Source organism: Desmodus rotundus, chromosome 8 (assembly GCF_022682495.2).
Source record: "Desmodus rotundus isolate HL8 chromosome 8, HLdesRot8A.1, whole genome shotgun sequence".
In the NCBI taxonomy this organism is placed as follows: domain Eukaryota; kingdom Metazoa; phylum Chordata; class Mammalia; order Chiroptera; family Phyllostomidae; genus Desmodus; species Desmodus rotundus.
In genome coordinates, this window is record NC_071394.1 from 88,070,883 (window position 1) to 88,090,259 (window position 19,377).

General features: G+C 41.6%; 1 protein-coding gene across 1 annotated transcript in view; it reads right to left on the reverse strand.

The window, feature by feature from the left end:
• Nucleotides 1-19,377, reverse strand: part of CACNA2D3 (calcium voltage-gated channel auxiliary subunit alpha2delta 3) — an 870,474-nt gene that overhangs the window by 63,315 nt on the left and 787,782 nt on the right. Inside the window, exons 32-34 of the mRNA XM_045192346.2 lie at nucleotides 6,323-6,398; nucleotides 3,643-3,695; nucleotides 2,036-2,091 (exon numbers count right to left, since the gene is read on the reverse strand). Coding sequence (XP_045048281.1) covers nucleotides 2,036-2,091; nucleotides 3,643-3,695; nucleotides 6,323-6,398 — 185 coding nt within the window. The remainder of the gene's footprint in view (nucleotides 1-2,035; nucleotides 2,092-3,642; nucleotides 3,696-6,322; nucleotides 6,399-19,377) is intronic.

Here is a 19,377-nt window from a genome sequence, read left to right on the forward strand (position 1 = left end):
CCATTACACACATACACATACACACAAATGATAGGAGACTATTATTATTATTATTATTAGACGAATTTAGGAATTGTTTATTAATAAGCAGGGCATGTGACATTCCATGATGATAAACCCCTATCCTATCAGAATAGCAGCCATCTCTTTCTCTTTTATCTTAATCAGCTTGATGCATCTGACCATTCTGGCAACTATCTTCATCCTTCACCTTTAGTGATCCATTCAAACTCCTGGACAACAACTGAGAAACCCTTCCCTTCCTCCCCTCCCCACCCCCCCCCTTCCCTTCCTCCCCTCCCCTCCCCTTCCCTCCTCTCAGTCTCAATCTGTACTAATTGCACAAACTGAGCTCTTGTATCAATATGGGCAGAGTTGGCATTCAAAGCTTTCTTCAGTATTAGAACTTGTTAGATTATTTTAATTGAGTTTATTGGGGTAACACTGGTTAATAAAACCATAGAGGTTTAAAGTGTACAAAAAAATTAAATGAAACATCATCTGCACACTGCATCGCGCACTCACTCCCCAGTCACATCTCTTTCTTTCCCCTCTTCCACCTCACCCCGCCCTCCTTTCTCTCTGGCTATCACAACACTGTCATCTGTGTCTATGTGTCACATATATTTTTTGTTTAATCGCTTCACCTTTCTTCATCCAGCCCCACAACCTCCCTTCCCTCTGACAGCTGTCAGTCTGATCTATGTGTCTATGCTTCTGTTTCTATTTTGTTTGTTAAATTATTTTGTTGATTAGATTCTACGTATAAGTGAGATTATATAGTGTTTGTCTCTGTCTGACTGGCTTATTTCACTTAGCATAATAATTTCCAGGTCTATCCATGCTGTCACAAAAGGTAAGATTATCTTCTTTATTACAGCTGAGTAATATTCCATTGTGTAAATGTATCATAGCTTTTTTATCCACTCATCTGCTGATGGGTATTTGGACTGTTTTCATATCTTGACTATTGTAAATGCTGCAATCAACACAAGGGTGCATATAGTCTTTCAAATTAGTGTTTTGGGTTTCTTTGGATACATTCCCAGAAGTGGAATCACTGGATGATAAGGCAGTTCCATTTTTAATTTTTTGAGAAAGCTCCATATAGCTTTCCACAGTGGCTGCACCAGTCTGCATCCCTACCAACAGTACACAAAGGTCCCCTTTTTCCCACATCCTCACCAGCACTTAGGGTTTGTTGATTTATTGATGATGGCCATTCTGACAAGTATGAGGCGATATCTCACTGTGGTTTTAATTTGTATTTCTCTGATGATTAGTGACATTGAGCATCTTTTCATAGGTCTCTGGGCCATCTGTGTGTCCTCTTTGGAGAAATGTCTATCCAGATCCTTTACCCATTTTTCAGTTGGGTTACCTTCTTGGTGTTGAGTTGTTTAAGTTCTTCATATATCTTAGAAATTAACCCCTTATCAGATGTGTCATAAATATGATTTTATTATTTTCCTACTTTGCCTACTGTGGGGAAACTGAGCCTTGCCCAGATCAACTAACTTGTCAAAGGCCCACCTTGGAGCCAGGACACAAGTCCATACTGACCTAGCTCCACAGCTCATGCCTCTAAAAGCTTCTACTAACTACTGCTCAAATCACTGAAGCTTCTGGGGCAGGAAAACTAATATGATTAGGTTTATAGTTTATGAGGATAATTGTAAACAAAACAAACAGAAAGGTTATTTCTTCAGTCATCCTGAGAAGGCAACGTGGCTGTCTGCTGTAGCCCTGCCCGCGAACATTTTAAGGACTTCACCTGTATAATGTGTGACTTCAAAGCCTGAGCTAAGGAAACAGGTCAAAGTGTATATTCAACAAGGGCTGAATGAAGGCTGTGGAATTTTCGTCAGACTGGATGGTGCTGCACTTAACACAAAGGCTGCCTTTTGCTGAAAGAGCTGAAAAGTCATCACTTTGTCCTGAGTAGTTTTATGTGAGCACATCCCTGATGAAAAGTAGCCAGTGAACCCAGGGCTCATCACTCTGAGCAAGGACACAGGAGCCAGCTGCTGCTTACCTTTAGCTGTCATATCTGAGTGCCACCAACTACAGAGGTTAAATTCCACCAGGAATCTAGATGTGATAGAAAAGCCCAATGTTACTTGGTCATCCACACCCCGACTAGAACAGTGACACTGTGCTGTCACCTCTAGCACGCTCACTTCATTTGAAAGGGTAACACCAGAATCTGGAGGTATCAACATGGCCAGTTCAGTTGCCGAAAGAACTTTCACTGGGCTTTATCTTATTTGTGGAAAGGCTATTTTATCACCAATGCCAACCAAGTTCTGAAAACAGGTTTACCTAGACTCCAGGACTCTGCTGAGAAATATTCTGCTTCATAGGCAGAAATAGCCTCTAATTATAGACTGAGTCCTAGTAGTGGTAGGGAAATGGAGACAACTGTATTCGAACATTAATAAAAAAAAATAATTTAAAAAAGAGCCATCTTCTAAAGGGCTTCCCCTGCCCTGATTCAGAACAACAACTAGAATCTTCTCTCCTAGACTATTATCTGCAGTAATAAAGGATGCTTTCAAGATTTACCCTGCAATGCAAACTTGTCCAGCCCTGTGTGTTGCATGTGCCAGTGTGTGTGTTTGTGTGTGTGTGTGTGTATAGGGGCAGATGGGACAAACTTCTCTTTAGGAAATTAGACCACAATGTGAATTCAAAATATCAAAATTTCTCAACTGCTCATAAAGAATGCAAAAGTAATGTGAATCCTCCTCCAAATGCATGGAGACAGACCAAAATTCAGCGATTTCTTTTTCAGGCACATGGCTACTATCTCTAGCAACTCACTCTCAATCAAGACCCCACAATTATCTGTTAATGTATTTTCTGTCTATTAAGTACATGCAGAAGTCACTCCCTACTTGAATTTATAACTTTGTTAAATTAATATGGGTTACATTAAAGCAATAGAGAACACAATCTGTTAATCCAATGGCAAGAAATCTGCCTCAGATCCACAGAACTGGAAGCTTCATGGGGAAAATAAGAATGAGAGAGTGTGGTACAGCTTTAAGGATCTGAGTTCCATGCCCATCCATGGAATTCCTCCTTTTGTGTGATGCAGAGTTTCTGTAATATGTTCAGTATCTCATCTGGAAGTCAAGGCTTTCATCTCTGTGCCATTCCCAGTCTGACTGACCTAAGGCACAGATGTATCCAGCATCCTCCAAACAGGATGGGAATTTGACAGGATAAACAATTAAATCACACCTGAGAAAAGCCCCGCTCCTGTACATGGCAAGACATCCGAAGTAGCACAGTGGACAGCCCTGGCAATTTGTTCTTCTGACCACAGCCCACCCAGGCTGCATTAAAAACAGCCAGACATCTATGTTAAATTTAACAGTAACCACAATAAATAAATTTGGTTTGTGTATTGCAAGCTGTTAGTCTGCTAAACAATGACATAAAGGCATAAGCAGTGACCATAAATAACTTAATAAAAGATAATTTTTTGGTCTCAACAGTCAGTATTTTGAGGTTTTCAATGAGGTTATCTCAGAGTATTATGAATCTAATGGTTATTGAAAGAGAGAAGCAGTGTCTCCCAATTCACTTAATACATAAGAAAAGCAATATTTTTTTAAATGTAGCAATTGTACTTACAAGACAAGTTCTGTCATTATCCATTTTACTGCAGCAAGGAAGGCATTGTAAGGCTGAAGAGAAGAATTCACGTCATTAAAAAAGTGTGTATCATACAAAATTTGTAGTTTAACTTAGGCTTTACATAAAGACAATGTTATTCTTTAAGAGAGATTGATATCATGCTTAAAAAAACAGTGAAGCTCCACCTAAAAGAAAAGAATGGTTGGATATTGTATCCCAAAACTAACATTTTAAAACTTTGAACTCTCCTGTAGTGAGATGTGATTTACAAGTAAAATAAACATGCTCTAATATAGGGGTTATCTCTGGGAGGAAAAAGGAAATTCAGCAAAGGATGCTTAAACCTTTACCCTCTAGGGGCTAATAATTTGCAGCTTAATGCTGAGGGGTTGGAATCATGTAACTAATTTCAAATGGTAATTTACAGGCTGCTTCTTGGAAAGGTGATTCCCTGTTAGCCATCACTGCCATCCCCATATGTCATTCATTGAAACAAGCAAAAATTGCATATACGTACTTGATTTTCATGCTGCCCATGAATTATGTAGGATTTAAGCTGCTTTTTCTCACACTTACATATTTGGACTTGAAAAAAATGATAACCATATAAACATGTGATTTTATCCTTGCAGAAAATCCCCTTCACTCTATAAAAGAAGGCATTGACAGCCTAATCTTTATTTCAGAATATTTTAATTAAAAAAAGCAGTTGGATTGTTTACTCTGTGATATTTCCTATGTGGATAATTCAATTTCCTGAATTCTGGAAAATACCAAGTCTCCCGCTCAGTCAGTTCTTTGTACCTAGGTATGTCAGATATGTGAGTGGTTGGCAGATTTGAAAGACAGGCAAAGACATTGGCAGAGCCTGAGCTCCAGATGGCAGGTTCAGAAAAATCTCAGAATCCTTTGTGGTTGCATTAAGATATCAGAGAATTGAAATTCCAAATCCCAATTTCTTGAGGTCTGCTTAGTCCTACCTTCTGAGCATTTTAATGATAAAGACTAGAACTAGGAAGGGGGGACATTATCTAGTTTTAAATAAAACAAGAACCAATTTTTATACACCATTCTTGCAACTTCCCTATTTCAAGTCAACAAGTAAATAAACAGAACAACAAAAATCTACCCGGGTTATTTCCAGCCTACTCAGATTTCAGACTGAATCTCTTCTTGCTCTGATTTGACTGAGTGTATCACCATCATTTCCTGAATCACAGAACCCTCCGGATAAGGGTCAGATAAGGATAAGAACCATTAACTATTTCCTAAAACCAAATGCAACCTTGTAGTCTTGTGGCTTTTGCCATTACAATTTTTAGGGCTTGAAAAATAATCACCTTTCTTTCCAAATGACCCAGGTCATCAGACTACGGGACAGTTCTGTGTCTTTGTATGTGCTGAGATGGATAGTGACATTGCAGTGGTCCTTGGGAGTGTGAGTCAGGGAGGAGAGAATGAATAACGGGATTAAGGAAGTTTTGGAGTAGGGAGGGGCAGGCACAGGGGCAGCTCCCTCAGAGGCCAGGGGGAAGATCCCTCAACCATTTCCTGCCAGACACTGGCTCAATGTATGGGTAAACAAATGGATTATGTAAATACGGGATTAAAAAATTTAAATGCACATTATCATTCAGGAGGGGAAAGCCATTGAGCTTTTAAGCCTAATGATGAAAACATATCTTGGAAACATTTTAAATCTGGAAATATTCATGCTAAGATTAGGGAAGTTGAGTTTGGAAAGAAAGGATGATTCTCACTAAAAATCAGTGTTTTTCAAAATGTCCAATTCTTAGTTCCTAGTTGCCTCTCAAAAATTTTCCAGCTCCAAATCACTTCTTGTGCCCTCAGTGTATGAGAACCATGTTAAATATTTGGTTTTAAATAATCCCCTTGCAAGACTGTACATGTGCAAATGAGAAGGTGTATATATTTTAAAAGCAAAATTACTCTTAAATTTTGTGTTACAAGCCAAATTTTAGGTTAATTTTTTGGAATTTACAAAATAAGAACATATAAGTGTTGTTTATATACATATGCTGGACTATATTGAAGTATATATGTGTTGTTGGGTTGGTTGTTTTTTTTGTATGTGTGTTTTCAAGTTATTGGTGGCCAAACTTACATTGCTTGCACATTGTAAATTATATTGTAAAACTGGGTATAAATGATAGCAGTTAATTTCTAGCAGGCAGAAAGCCATTTTCCAATGCTACAAGAACCCTGCTCACTGATCCTCAACTGTGACATCAGCTGTGGAAACAGCTCCAGGGAAATGATGTTGAAAGTCAGCAGCAGCATGATTAGGGGCAAGAAACTAGCATCAAAATATGAATTTGTTCATAGGCTAACAGCTCTATTACAAACAAAAGGAAGATTTCTGTTGAACTAAACCAAATTCTCTTTTATACTGAATAAGAGAATCCTAAAAACGTCTGTATTCATCAAAAGGGGGCTGCTGCATTAATCCATAAAAGGCTTTAGAGCTGTTTGTCATTCCTATAATCACTGAATTTGGGTTTCAACAGGAGTGACTTTGCTCAGCCAGTAAAATCAGCAAATACTGTTAAACATTCATGGTTTTGAAGAAGATAACTTGATTACCCCAAAGGAAAAGTTAGGCTCATTCAGAGACAGAAACATGCAGCCATTGTTGGGGTGACTACACTGTACTTACATCCAGGAGGCCATGGGCGCTGTCGCTGCTTTCCTTGTTGGCCCTACACATGGCTTGGTAGTCATACAGGGTAATTCTACAGGACAGAATGGAAAGGAGCTTCACTAAATGGGAAAACACAGGAAGCAAATGGTGCTGTGCACCAGCAAGGTGAACGAACAGTCGCTGACACTACCATCAAGTGTAGCAGTGGCAAACAAATAAATGTGCTTTTTGGGATATTGATTTGAAACTGTTTAATAAGAAACAAAAGACTCAGAAAGAACCCTTGACCCTCCTCCTTTCTTGCCTAAGGGAATGCAGATGAAAAGGGTGCTTCAGAAAGGGAATCTTAGCATATTCACATTTGCCTTCTCACCTTAGCCTATGTGAATGAAGTATGGCAGACAAGAATGACCCATGCAATAATCCGTTCTGGAGAGGAGACCCTCTATCCCATTGTTTCTGGGTTGTCTAGCAGGAATTTGTTTGCCTTATGTTCTCTCTTTCTCATCTTCCTGTGAATTAACTACCTCCCCTTCGAATTCCCAGACCACTGTCCCCTTCTCCTTTGTCCAGAATGGCACATAAATCTCAACTACCAATGTGTTTTTGGTCACATTCTTATGGACTCCTGAATATCCATTTATATAAGAAACTTTGGACATTTTCTCCTGTTAATCTGACTCTATAATTTCAATATTAGCCCAGCTAGAAGATTTTAGAAGGTGGGAGGAAAGTTTTATTTTTTTCAGCCCTCACACCAGGTACATGGCAAAGTCCAGGACTGGAGACATATGTTGCACTAGTGTAACTGCAGAACCAGCTCAATAGTGTCCTATCCTGTTTAACGAGAACCTGAGTTGCTTTTCAGAGACAGTAGTCCAAAGCCACAGGCAATACAGCCAAAGCGTTCGCAGAGAAGAGGACTTTGACCTTCAGCTGCACCCTGAACCAAAATCCCCCTCCCTCCCTAAAGAACCAAAAGACCAGGACATAAGCGAAACTTGAACACTGGAACCCTTTCAGAAACAGAGGGTCCGTTGTCCAGGAAGGTCCCCTACAAGTGCCCCTTTACTATAAATGGCCAAGGTCCAAAGTCCTCCAATTGAAACTTGCCTTCCCAAAGCTTCTGCATACCTGTTCCCTCTATACCATTAAAAACTTACTCTGAGCCCTGGATCAGGGATTTCAGGCTTTTGATCATTAGCTTCCCATTCCTCTGGATGGTGCCATTCATAACAAAAATAGCCCATCTTTCTCTACTTCAGTGTTCAGTGTTTGGTTCTGTTAGTGCTGGGCAGACAAACTCATTCTTGTCTGTAACATTTGGAAATTGAAGAATAAAGGGAATATTGGTATTGGGCTGGTGAGGGAATAGACGATCTCCCTCCCCAAATTGATGGCATAGTCACTTTCATTTGTCAAGGGTGATTTGCATGGACCAGGATTCTCCAAAGGAAATATGCTGTTCTGAATTGGATTCTGGGCCCCAGATGGAATCCACTTTGGTCATGTGTCCCAGATGGAATAGACCTGGGAAGGGCTAGTTGGCATTAAGGAACAGCAGGATCCTCTGTCTTTCTCAAGCACTGGAAGACATACTTGGACCAATGTAACCCAGTATTTTGACAATGTGTTGGAAACCAGCTGGCTCATTTGTTGTAATTCCCACCCCACCACCATCACCATAATAACTGTATTCTTACTTTTGAAAACAGTTTATGAAATAAGAAAATGGGCATTTTTTTCTCCATTGGTGATAAAAGTATAGCTTTTGTCATAATTATACCTGTACTCAGAAATTCTGTTAGCATGAGTAGCTAGCTAGATATTAATAAAGGAAGGGAGCAAAATGAAACAGCCATTAAGCATAATAACCTAGGGAGCTGAGTCAGACACTAAGCCTGCTTCACTAGAAGTTGTAGCATTCCCCGGCTCCCCAGGAGACCACCATATTTTCCATTCTCAGGACCTAATCCCCGAGGAGGGCAAGAAGGATCTGTTACAGGCCATTAACTGGGATTACAGAGAGGGAAAGATAAAAACAGCGGGAGAAATTTTTCTGCTGGGTGCATGCCCACTAGAAACCAAGATGGCGCAAGGGGAAGTGATTCTACTATGAAGCATGTGTAGTAGGAACAAAGAGGATGACAATAAAGAGGAGAAGCATAGCCTTGGAAGAGGATTTGATTGGCTAAGGGGAAGGCCCAGCACAAGCCCACAAAGATCTAGAAAATGGATTGGTTAGGGGGAGGGCCCAGCACAAGCCCCTGAAAAATTGGGAAATTAATTGGTTGGTTTGAAGGAGAGCCAGTTTCTTCCCAAGCTGGCTGGTAATATAATCAAAGCTTAACAAAGCCCTCCTCTCCCTCTCCCCTCATAATAGGCATCCCTTTGCCCATCTGTTTTTACATTCACTCTGCTCTCAGTCTCTCTCCCTGCATTCTCTCTCCATAGAAGCCCTGTGGGCCTAGCAGCCATACAGGCTGCAAGCATGGGCCTGGATACAGCAGCACTGCACCATCCACACAGCACAGCCTGGAACAGAAGCTAAGCTAGTGGGATGGAGATGGAGATTGAACTGGACTGAGCATCAATGGCACAAAATTTCTGGAACCAGGTCCCATTTATGAGCTTGATAAAGACAAGGCTTCATCAGTGGGATGAACAGAGATAAGACACTGGGAACTGGGAGCATTCTTTTATTTCTATTCCAATAAATTTTCCCACTTCATCTCATCCTCCCATTCATGGGTCCCCAGAAATGCTTTTTTTGCAACTCCATGGAAGGACCCCATTTCTACCAGTAACAGTTCTACTTTATAATTGTTCCAGATATTTTAATTTCCCATCAATAACTTTACAAAGTAAAGGATAATGGAAGTTTATGGTAGGAAGTTAACAGCTTTTAGATGGAGCAAACACCTTCTCCCAAAGGATATAGGCATTCCACCCTTCCCCCCAAACCTCCTTCCCACTATTCTGGGGACCCCAAAGGAGTGACACTTAAAGCACAGCCTGAGTTACGTAGCAGCTGCCAGATGGCATGTTAATGCTGCAATACTACATGGACTTCTACATGACTGGAAGGAATTTGCCCCACAGGAATTCCTTTCCAGAATAATACAATACTTAATGTGGAGCATACTTAATGCTGTGCTAGCAATGAACAACCAGCCAAGTATCTGGCTCGGGGAAGTCCCTGGACAAGCCTCTCACAGAAAGCACTGACAGCCCTGATAGTGACCCAGCCACAGAATCAACTGTAGACCACAACGGACAACTCTAATTGGTCCCTGACTGGCCTACCATGCCATAGTTGGCATGCAAACTCATGCAAAGGACTTCGACACAGAGCCCTGGAAGGGCTTTATAGGATTTGGCAAGAGCTATTGTTGGCTTCATCCTTTTCCTACTGCCTAAGTCGGTCTCTACAGCAGAAACTTGGGGCAGAGCCAGGGTGAGATGCAGCGTAGGTTGAGTGGAATGTGTGTGTACCTGGGGTCTTGTAGGTGTGGATGCAGTATGCCCTTGGTTTTAAAGGTTGCTGCTGCCATTTTCCAAGGGTGAAATCTTGAGCAGGTTGCTTACCCTCTTCTGAGGCTTCATTTTCTCACTTATAAAATGACTCACAGAGATATTCTGAGATTTAAATTATCAGGCACCTGGAAGATACTGAAATGTACTAGTAGTATCCTAGGCCTGTTATGATTCTTATGACAGAAGGCCTATTTTTTTTTTTCTGTTAGCATTTGGGCTCTTAAAGCTACACTGTTTCCAAAGGCCCAAGTAACGGAAGTGTGACCTAATAGTTAAAATGTCAGCTTTGAAGTCAGGGACACCAGAGCTCAAATCCTAACTCATTTACTTATTACAATGTTTTGTTTTGATTTTTTCCTTTTTATCTTTTTGGTGCCTCAGTTTCCTCACCAGTAAAATATGGAGAATAATGACTACCTTATAGGGTAGCCGTGATGATTAACAGGTTACATATGTGTTGCATTTAGCACAGTGCATGATACAGAGGAATTATTCAACAGAAGGCAGGGCTGCAGCTGCTGTTGTAATTTATTAGTATGGTTTTCATTGCCATTATTAATTAATGGGGTTGGTGTTTAATGCAATGGAAATTGACTCAGGCTTTCTCCAGCTGGTTGGAGGATGGACAGGCCTCCTAATTTTCTTAGCTCATTGGCACATATGGTACACTGTAAAGTTCACACGTTATTGCCTTACAAGGCACCTTCAGAGACTGTGCTGGAGTTATCAAGAGATGACACAGGAACTTCTGTTCATGGGTTTCTTAGCTGAGGACCATGATAACAACAGCTAATATCTAGTGACCTCCTTTGCAACCATGAGCAAGGCACTCTTCTAAGCATGTCCCCTGCAAGACAGATTCTAATTGACCCCATTTTGTAGAGAAACAAACCAAATTTCTGCCATCCTAAACAATGTGCTCAGGTACACATACTTAACCCACGGCAGAACCAGAATGAGAGGGGGGCTAGGCTGTATTCAACTCACTCTGCTCAGTAGCAGGTTCCAACAGATTGTAGGAAATGCTTAGAATTCAGCCCCGTGCCCCATCCTTGGGTCTTTCTGGAATGTCACAGGAAGTGCTGCCCAAGATAAGGTCTCAAAACCAATGGCCAGAATCACTTTTTAATCCAAGTTGAGGAACTGTTGTGGTGTCACTGGGCCAGGCTGGACCAGCTGGCCTGCTAGCAAGAGCCCCTTGCCATGGTAACGGCCCTGACAGCCAGATGGCAGGAAGCTTGGGATTCTCCTGGGATCACTTTCAAAGGCTGTAGTTTACATGTTGGGGCCAAATTCAATTGCTCTGGGGCGGCCTCCAGGCCAGGGTTCCTGCCTTTCATTTCACCGGATAGCTCTCCTGATAACCATGGCCATTGAGGAGGTCACAAAACAAGCCTCCCCTGCCTTCTCTACACTGAGACAGCTTTAACTAGATGCTGTACAAAGAGAGACTTCCAGATTATTACTCTTTCTGAAGTGATTTTGTTACTGTTTTAAATAACTCCATTTTGTGGCTACCTGTATCCTGTTGGCTGATTATAGTTAAAGAACCTGATAATTGCCTGCTTTCATTTGGCTCTAAAATAAGCCCGGAGCATTGGGCCCAGCCCAAGATTGGTGCTGCTTTGCTGCCCTCAGCAGGGGGAGTTTATTCTCATACAAATAACATGCCTGAATCCCCATGACATCACTACCAAGCCCCTTTAACCTCAGCCTGCAGCCCCAGACCTTATCCTTAGCATCTCTGTACTCCTCAGCTGGATTTCTTCGAAACTTTGACAGAAGGCAGATATGGTCTCTGAAGAAGAAACTCAAAGCAATGCAAACAAAGGCTGGGCAACTTTAGAGCTTCTGTACCAGGTTGGGCCTTAGAGGACAGGCCCAGGACATTAGGACTTGTTTAAAGCCACTTTGCTGCTCCTCTTCTTTTCCACCTTAACAAAAACCATGACCAAGAAAAGTATTTCTTCTAAGAATAAGAATGTCAAATTTCAAAGGCATGAGCTCAGCTACCTTAGGCTTGTTAGTAACTGTGGGGACCAGCACTTACTAAATACCTACTATGTGCCCATGAGGCCAGGTACTTTATCTGCAATGACTCAGTGAATTAGCTCATTTTGGCTAAATGGTTACCTAAAAACCAATCTTGAAACAGCTTCATGTTTGCAAATACAGCCCTAAAAGCAGAACAGGGAGGCATCTGATATAGAGACCTGCTGTGGGACATATTTAGCCATTCTAAATTGAAAATTATGAGAAGCAAATTGCCTCACTAGGGCAGCATGTACAAATACGTATTCTTTGTTGAGCTGTAAAATGTGTTCTCTAGGGCTGCTTTCAACTTGCAAGTGATAGGGCATGGAGCGGGAACATGGGAAATTCGTAACAAAGGGACCGTGGCTGTGGAAGCTTTATTGGTTTTTACCTCTCAGAAAGCAGGAGAGTGGAAAGCTCAGTCTTTTGATTTGAGTGCTATGAAATTCAAAAGGCACTCTGCCTTTTCTCCTTTGGGCATGGGGCACCATGTCGCCCCACAGCAACTTCTTACAGAGACTGAGCTGTTCTTGAAGGTCACCAGAGCACATCTAACAGCAGAGGTGGTGAGTTTACACAACCCTGGCCCTGCTGCCTTTGAACACTCCGACTGGAAATCACTAAAACAAATCTAGTTTGAGCACTTGTCATTAGCAGAGAGTCAGCATCATGTGGCCATGCTGGCCAGGAGCCCAGCACACAGGGTATTGGGGTGTCTCAGGGTCCAATGCTGAACCCTGACAGAAGAGCCCTAAGGAAAGCTGCACTCATTCTATAGATTAAGCAAGGGGTCTATAGCACTGGGTGTTTTTCATCAGCAGGTGCTGATAATATTAAAAAATAAAAATAAAAAGTTGCAGATACTGATCATATCAGCATCTCACCCAGGTAAAAAAAAATAGCAGTAACACTGAGCAATAACAAATTACTTTCGGCCAGTAGTGTGGGCTCAGAAGGTAAGGTCACTGCTCCAAGGCTGCTACAGGGCTGCTAAGTGGAGGCGAGGGGATTTTGATGTAGGTCTCTTGCTTTGGAAAGCTGTGCATTCAAACTGCTCCTCAAGCATGGATTCCCACAGGATGACCTTTAGGGTCTCATGGGGACAGGTCTCAGCATAAGAATCTGGAAAATGGGGTGTATACTTTCTCTCTATTCCTAAGGCAACTTGTGAACACACAGGTTGGCATTTGTTTAGGCAGCAATTCTCAGCCTTGCCTGCTCTTTAGAATCACCTGGGGAATGTCAGAATTCGTATGTATGCCCATGCTCAGGCATCCCCCCACCAGGCTTTCATTGGTCAGGGTTAGGGACCTGGTCTCAGTTGTTTTTTTAAAACCTTCCCAAAGAGTTCTAATATGCAGCCAGGGCTGACCATGAGTTCATTCTAAAACTGTGATGGACTAGAATGTGATGGACCCTCCCCCTCCATCTTGCTAATTATTTCTCAGGCTTGCTTCTCCCCATCTCAGTTTGACTGGAAGCGCCTTACAGGCAGGAACCAGGACTCATACAAGCCAGCACATCCTCCCAGGGCCGAGTACCAGTCTAGACATATTTAGGGGTGTGTTATGGGCTTTATTATGTCAGTTGTGTCCCTCAGAATTTATATGTTGCAGTTCTAACCCCCAGTACCTGAGAATGTGGCTGCATTTGGAGATAGGACCTTTAAAGATTTGATTCCATTAAAATGAGCCTCTTAGGGTGGGCTCTAATCCAATTTGACTAGAGTCTTTATAAGAAGAGGAAATAGGACATAAAGACCATCTGCAAGTCAAGGACAGAGGACTCAGGAGAAACCAGACCTATTGACACCTTGATATTGGATTTCTGGCCACCAGAACTGTGAAAAAATAGATAAGCCACATAGTATTTTGTACTGGTAGTCCTAGCAGACTAATACTGGATGCATACTTCACTCACCAATTAGACAGGTGCCACAAACCTCAAGATTGAACAGAATGTCCAATCACCCTGGAGAGTGGTGATGATTTGATAAACAGATGTGAATGTCCCAGAGCCAAGAAGAGAGCATCCTCTGAAATAGCATGGCCCCTGGGAGCCTAAGAAGCTTCCAGCATCGGAATCACCTGTGTCCCCTGTCTGAGCAGAGTACCACTCTCCCAGCCACATCCACTTTGTGGGTCAAAGAATAACATGCATGGGTGCCCTGGAGGTGCACCTAGCCAGCTCCTTATTTGCCCATTCTCCTACCTCTTCCATGAAAATTAGCTTCACTTGTTAAACCAAAGGGGAAAATGGACTCTTTTGCTTCTTTGAGTAAGAAATAGAAGGAAACAGCTGAATTCTGCTTGGGGAATGAGTTAATGCAAAACCCCTTTGAAGCTATAAAGTTTGATGCTGGGAGAGCTTCCTCGGGCTCTGCCAAGTTCATGAAGCCATGTCTACATTTTATAGTAACTGCACCTCAATAATGCCTGTACTGCACTTAGCACAGTGTGGGGCTAGTACATGAGGTTCAGTACATCAGTCCGTAGGAGTGCTGGTATTGCCGTTATTATTATGAGTTAAACCCAATAGCTGATATTGAATGTTCCTGCTTTCATTGCCTGAAGTCAGGCATCATGGACAGATGAGTTAGGTCGTGGCTATGACCATTTGTGTTCAGGACTGTGCTGGGTATGTAGGGTGTGGGGGAAACTAGGAGTTGTGAACACAGCCTCATCTCTGGAAGACTTTCAAAGTGGATATCATAGGAAGCCAGATGCAATATGTAAAGGACTTGTGTGATCTAAAGCAAACTAGGGCATGCTGGCTGTGGCAGAGACTACTATAGTTTCCCAAAATCCATTCTTTTCTTCTACCAACCTGAACCCAGGCTTTTCAATAGTCACCTTTCCCAGGTGCTAGGTGAGGCTAGGTGAGGCCATGTAATTAAGCAGAAGTATTGTTTGGGAGTAAATACTTTAATAGATACAACTTTAATAAATAAAATACATTTATTAAAATAAATTTTAATAGCCCTGGCTAGTGTGGCTCAGTGGATTGAGTGCCAGCCTGTGAACCAATGGCTCACTGGTTCGATTCCTGGTCAGGACACATGCCTGGTTGCAGGCCAGGTCCCCAGTGGGTGGTATGTGAGAGGCAACCACACAGTGATGTTTCTCTCTCTCTCTTTTTCTCTCTCCCTTCTCCTCTCTCTAAAGATAAATAAATAAAATCTTTTAAAAATAAAATAATAAATTTTAATAAATAATTTTACTTGGTCTTTTGTACCTCCCTGAATTTTCCTGTTGCCAACCGACATTGCAGATGCAATGGCTGGATCTCAGCAGCTATTTTGGATCAGGACGTAACCTTGAATTTAAAAGCCAACTTAGAGGAAAGTACATTAAAAAAGATGTAATCATACATCCATGATGACAGCATGATGTCCCTAACTTAGTGTCTTCAGATTATCTTCATACAAAAGAGAAAAAGACTCCTATATTCTTTAACCCCCTGTTATTTTGTAATTTCCTATTATTTCTAGTAAAACCAGCTAGTAATTGATACATTGAATTCCAAGTTTGATTGAGAACTTTTCTTTTACTATCTCCTGAAGCAAAACAAGCCTGAATGTGAATAAATACCTCTGCAGAAAGAAAATACTCAACTATGGGAAAAATAAGTGGTGATTAATAGACCATGGCTTAGATTCTGGAATCCAAGAGACATGAGTTCAAACTCCATCTCCCTCCCTCACTGGGGTGTATGAGCTTAACAAGTTACTTAAATGCTTGGAGTTTCCATTTCACAAAGTTGTTATGGGGATTAATTAAGGTAATATATGTAAATACTTGGAATAAGGGCTTGCCTCTAGTTAGTATTCAATAAATTAGACATGCCATAATTATGATGAAGATGAGGGCAGCTCTTATTTTTGTTGTAATAGGGCATCCTCAGGCTTCAGGATTTAAAAGAGTGGTCCATTGAACTCTCCGTGTCTCCGCACTCCCAAAGTTTGGCCCAGAATCACAGTTGTCCAAGCCAATCTGTCTCCTTGTTCCCTTCAACGCCACCTTTGACAAAGCATATTTCTGTGGACATGGTCAGGTCAACAGGAAGCCAAGAAGCCATTACATTCATTACATGAGTTGTTGAGTATTAGACATCAGTAAGGCAGTCGGCATTAAAGGAGAGCAGACATCCAAACATAACAGACTTCTCTTTTAACACTCTCTAGACTCCAAGGCCAGGGCATTTGCTGAATTGTAATGTAATTACCAAGGACAGGGAAAGCTCCCAGTCACCGGCTGTCGCCAGGCCTGGGCAGTTCCATCATATAGAGACAGGGGTAGAAATGGTCCAAGCCTTGAATTCTACCCGATGTGTCACCTTTCTAGAAAGGCAATTTAAATAGCAGAAGGAGTCACCACAGGGAATTCCATACAAGTGAACTCCATTAATGAATGTGTGTGGGGCAAGGTGAGGAGGACATTCCCCAGGCCCCACAGGGAACATATGAATGGTCTTGTAGGGGTGAACGCTTAGGCATGTTGCACCAAGTACATAAAATGAACAAAATAAAACAAAACAAAAAACACAGCCAAGAAAGATAGGAAATATCAGTAGCTCCCAAAGTAAAAACAAATTATTAGCAAGCAGTCTGTTTCTCTATAAGCCAAAGGCCAGGTGTGCCCAATTGGTCTTTCCTTCCTCAGGGCTTAATTAGATACACAAAAAACAAGGGAAGACCCCTTGGCAGAAACCACAAGAATGTTTGCGAAAAGTATGCATTATTCCTTTTAACCCTCACTCTCGGGTATTGGGCTGGACAAAAAGTTCATTTGCTTTTTTCCACAGGATGGCTCTAGTAACTTAGTTGTCTTTAAGTTCATTTGAAACAATTTTTTAGATTATATTGTAATGGCTATATTGTGTCAGCATGCATTTAAAAGAAAAACTTACCAAAATTGGTGAATTTTTATGTAGCCATTTTAAATTTGAAGATGGAAGAAAATATGCAACATTTTCAGTATATTATGCTTTATTATTTCAAGAAAGGTAAAAATGGAACTAAAACATACACACACAAAAAAGATTTGTGCAGTGTATGGAGAAGGTGCTGTGACTGGTCAAATGTGTCAAAAGTTTCATGCTAGAGATTTCTCACTGGACGATGCTCCATGGTTGGATAGACCAGTTGAAGTTGATAGCAATCAAATAGAGGCATTAATGAGAAAAATCAATGTTATACCACATGGGAGATAGCCAACATACTCAAAATATCCAAATCCATAAAGTTATTAGTGACAATGAAAAACATGTCTTTTATTTTATGGAAAAAACTAAAACCGATTTTTTGGCCAATCCAATAATATGAATAATTCTTTCAGTTCTATTTCACTGCAGAGAAAAGTGAAATCTAGTGAGTTAAAGTTGCCCAAGTTCAGGCAGCTCCAAAGTGGGCAGCATCCAGACTGTTAACCAGGTGCCTTCAACTTAGTATTTCTTGACCATGCCTGCACATGGGGATCATGTGGATGCTTTTAAAAAGCATCAATGCGTGGGCTCCGTCCCTGGAAGAACTCAACTTGAATCTCCGGGGATGCAGCCCCAGAATAGGTGTGCTTGCAAAGCTTTCCAGGAGATGCCAGCAGAGGCCAGGCCCGCAGGCCCACCCGCATGGATACACTGTGGAGGTAAATGCTGTGCAGTAACCGTCTTTGGGGAGGGGGGAGGTAATTAGTGACTAAAAAAAGAGAAAATTAAATGAAAAGATCTCAGATTTTGGAGCTCTTATCCAAGAGCTAATCTCGACTCTTGTTTGCAAAGCTTTCCGATTTGCATGCCATTTTCACATATCGTGTTTTAGTTGATCCTCACCACCTCCCCCCAGGTCCATATTTTGATGACATAAGAAACCGAGGCTCAAGGAGACTAAGGAATCCGTTCAAGGCTGCATGGTGGTGAGTCTGGTGTTCAACCTAGTTTTCATATTTCAAGTCCAGTGTGTCACAGAGGCCCTATCAGGATCCTTGAACACTCTCCTATGACTGGTTATCTACATCTTTCCACTTTTCCCGGATATTTGACATTGAATGTGCATCACTGGGGGCATATAAATGAGGAAGGACAAATGAATTATAATAAAAATATTTTGAAACTACATAACTAGGTTTTCTCTCAGGAGTTATAAGAGGGGAGATGTAACTGCCAATGACAGCAAAGGGTACCACAGAATGTGGGTTTTGAGAAATATGAATGTAGGCTTTTGCTAGACATGATCATGAATGGAAAAGAAAGACAGCTGAAATGGAAAATCCTAAATAAGCCACTACTCAGGGAGTCTGCTTACTTTCTGTGATAGGAAGGAGCACCTGAAGCTCTCTGTTTGAAATACAAAAAGCTGACCAGGCACATGGAATCTCACGAGGAAAAACCTGAAGGCTGGGACTGTGGCTTGGTTCAACAATTTGTCAACTTCAGCTAAAAGAAATCTGGGTGATCTTATCTCTCAGCTGGCCTCCCATCTTGAAAATTCTACTTGTCCAGATAAGATACTGCTGAGACAACATCTTCCCCAATCATCTTTCACTTCTCAAACACAGCTGAAGGAAGCTACAGGCACTAATTTACATAGAACCAAGTCAAGGGCAGAAGCCAGAAAATTATCTCTGAGCTCAGACCACAGGATGTTTGAATCCAGCTCTGCTACACAGAGACTTAGGGCAAATTCTTCACTTTTCCAAGCTTCATTATTTCCATCTATAAAATGGGTATATTTATATCCAGGGCTGGCTAAATGGCATATGGCCTGTGTAACTGCACAGAATCCTGAACTTAGGAGGGTCCTATGCTTGGTTTAATGCTCTGTTGTCATGGTCTTGAAATTCTTGTCACTTTTGGAACAAGGGACCCACAATTTCATTCTGCACTGTACCCCATTGATTGTGCAACTGGTCCTGTTTATACCTGTCTCACAGAGTTGGAAAGGACTGCAAGAGGTAAGATCTCTCAGGTGCCACCCAGGCCTCATGCATGCAAGGCGCTCAGGGAAGGTGGCAGAGGTGACCATTATTTTCATACTGCTGAAGCAACTGGTATATTATTGGGCCCCTAGATGCTGTGTCATACACAAGCTGGGTAGACAGAGTCACATCAGAGATTCAGCTAAATGACCAAGAGTGACCATTTTGTCTCTTAGACTATTTTCACATGCTCCTTCAAGTTGGTCATTTGTCTCACAAATCAGTGGCCTTCCTTCCATCTGCATGGTACTGCAGATGCAGAACTGGGTGTCCTTTCCCTCCAATGGTGTTCCTAAGTAGAATGGCCATCAACTCATCGGGTAAGTGGCTAAACAATCCAGGAAAGATTCCACTGCTCCATCGGCCAGAGAGGGAGGCAGCAAGTATGTTCCGGGGAGGTTACAAAAGGGAGATTGATAAAGAGAGTCGGCACTCTTCTCTTCGAGCTTTCTTTCTGGAGAAAATGGTTTGTAGGTCTCTTGTATATGAAACTCATGTTTTTAGGACTGTGTAAGCTGATCAAATAAA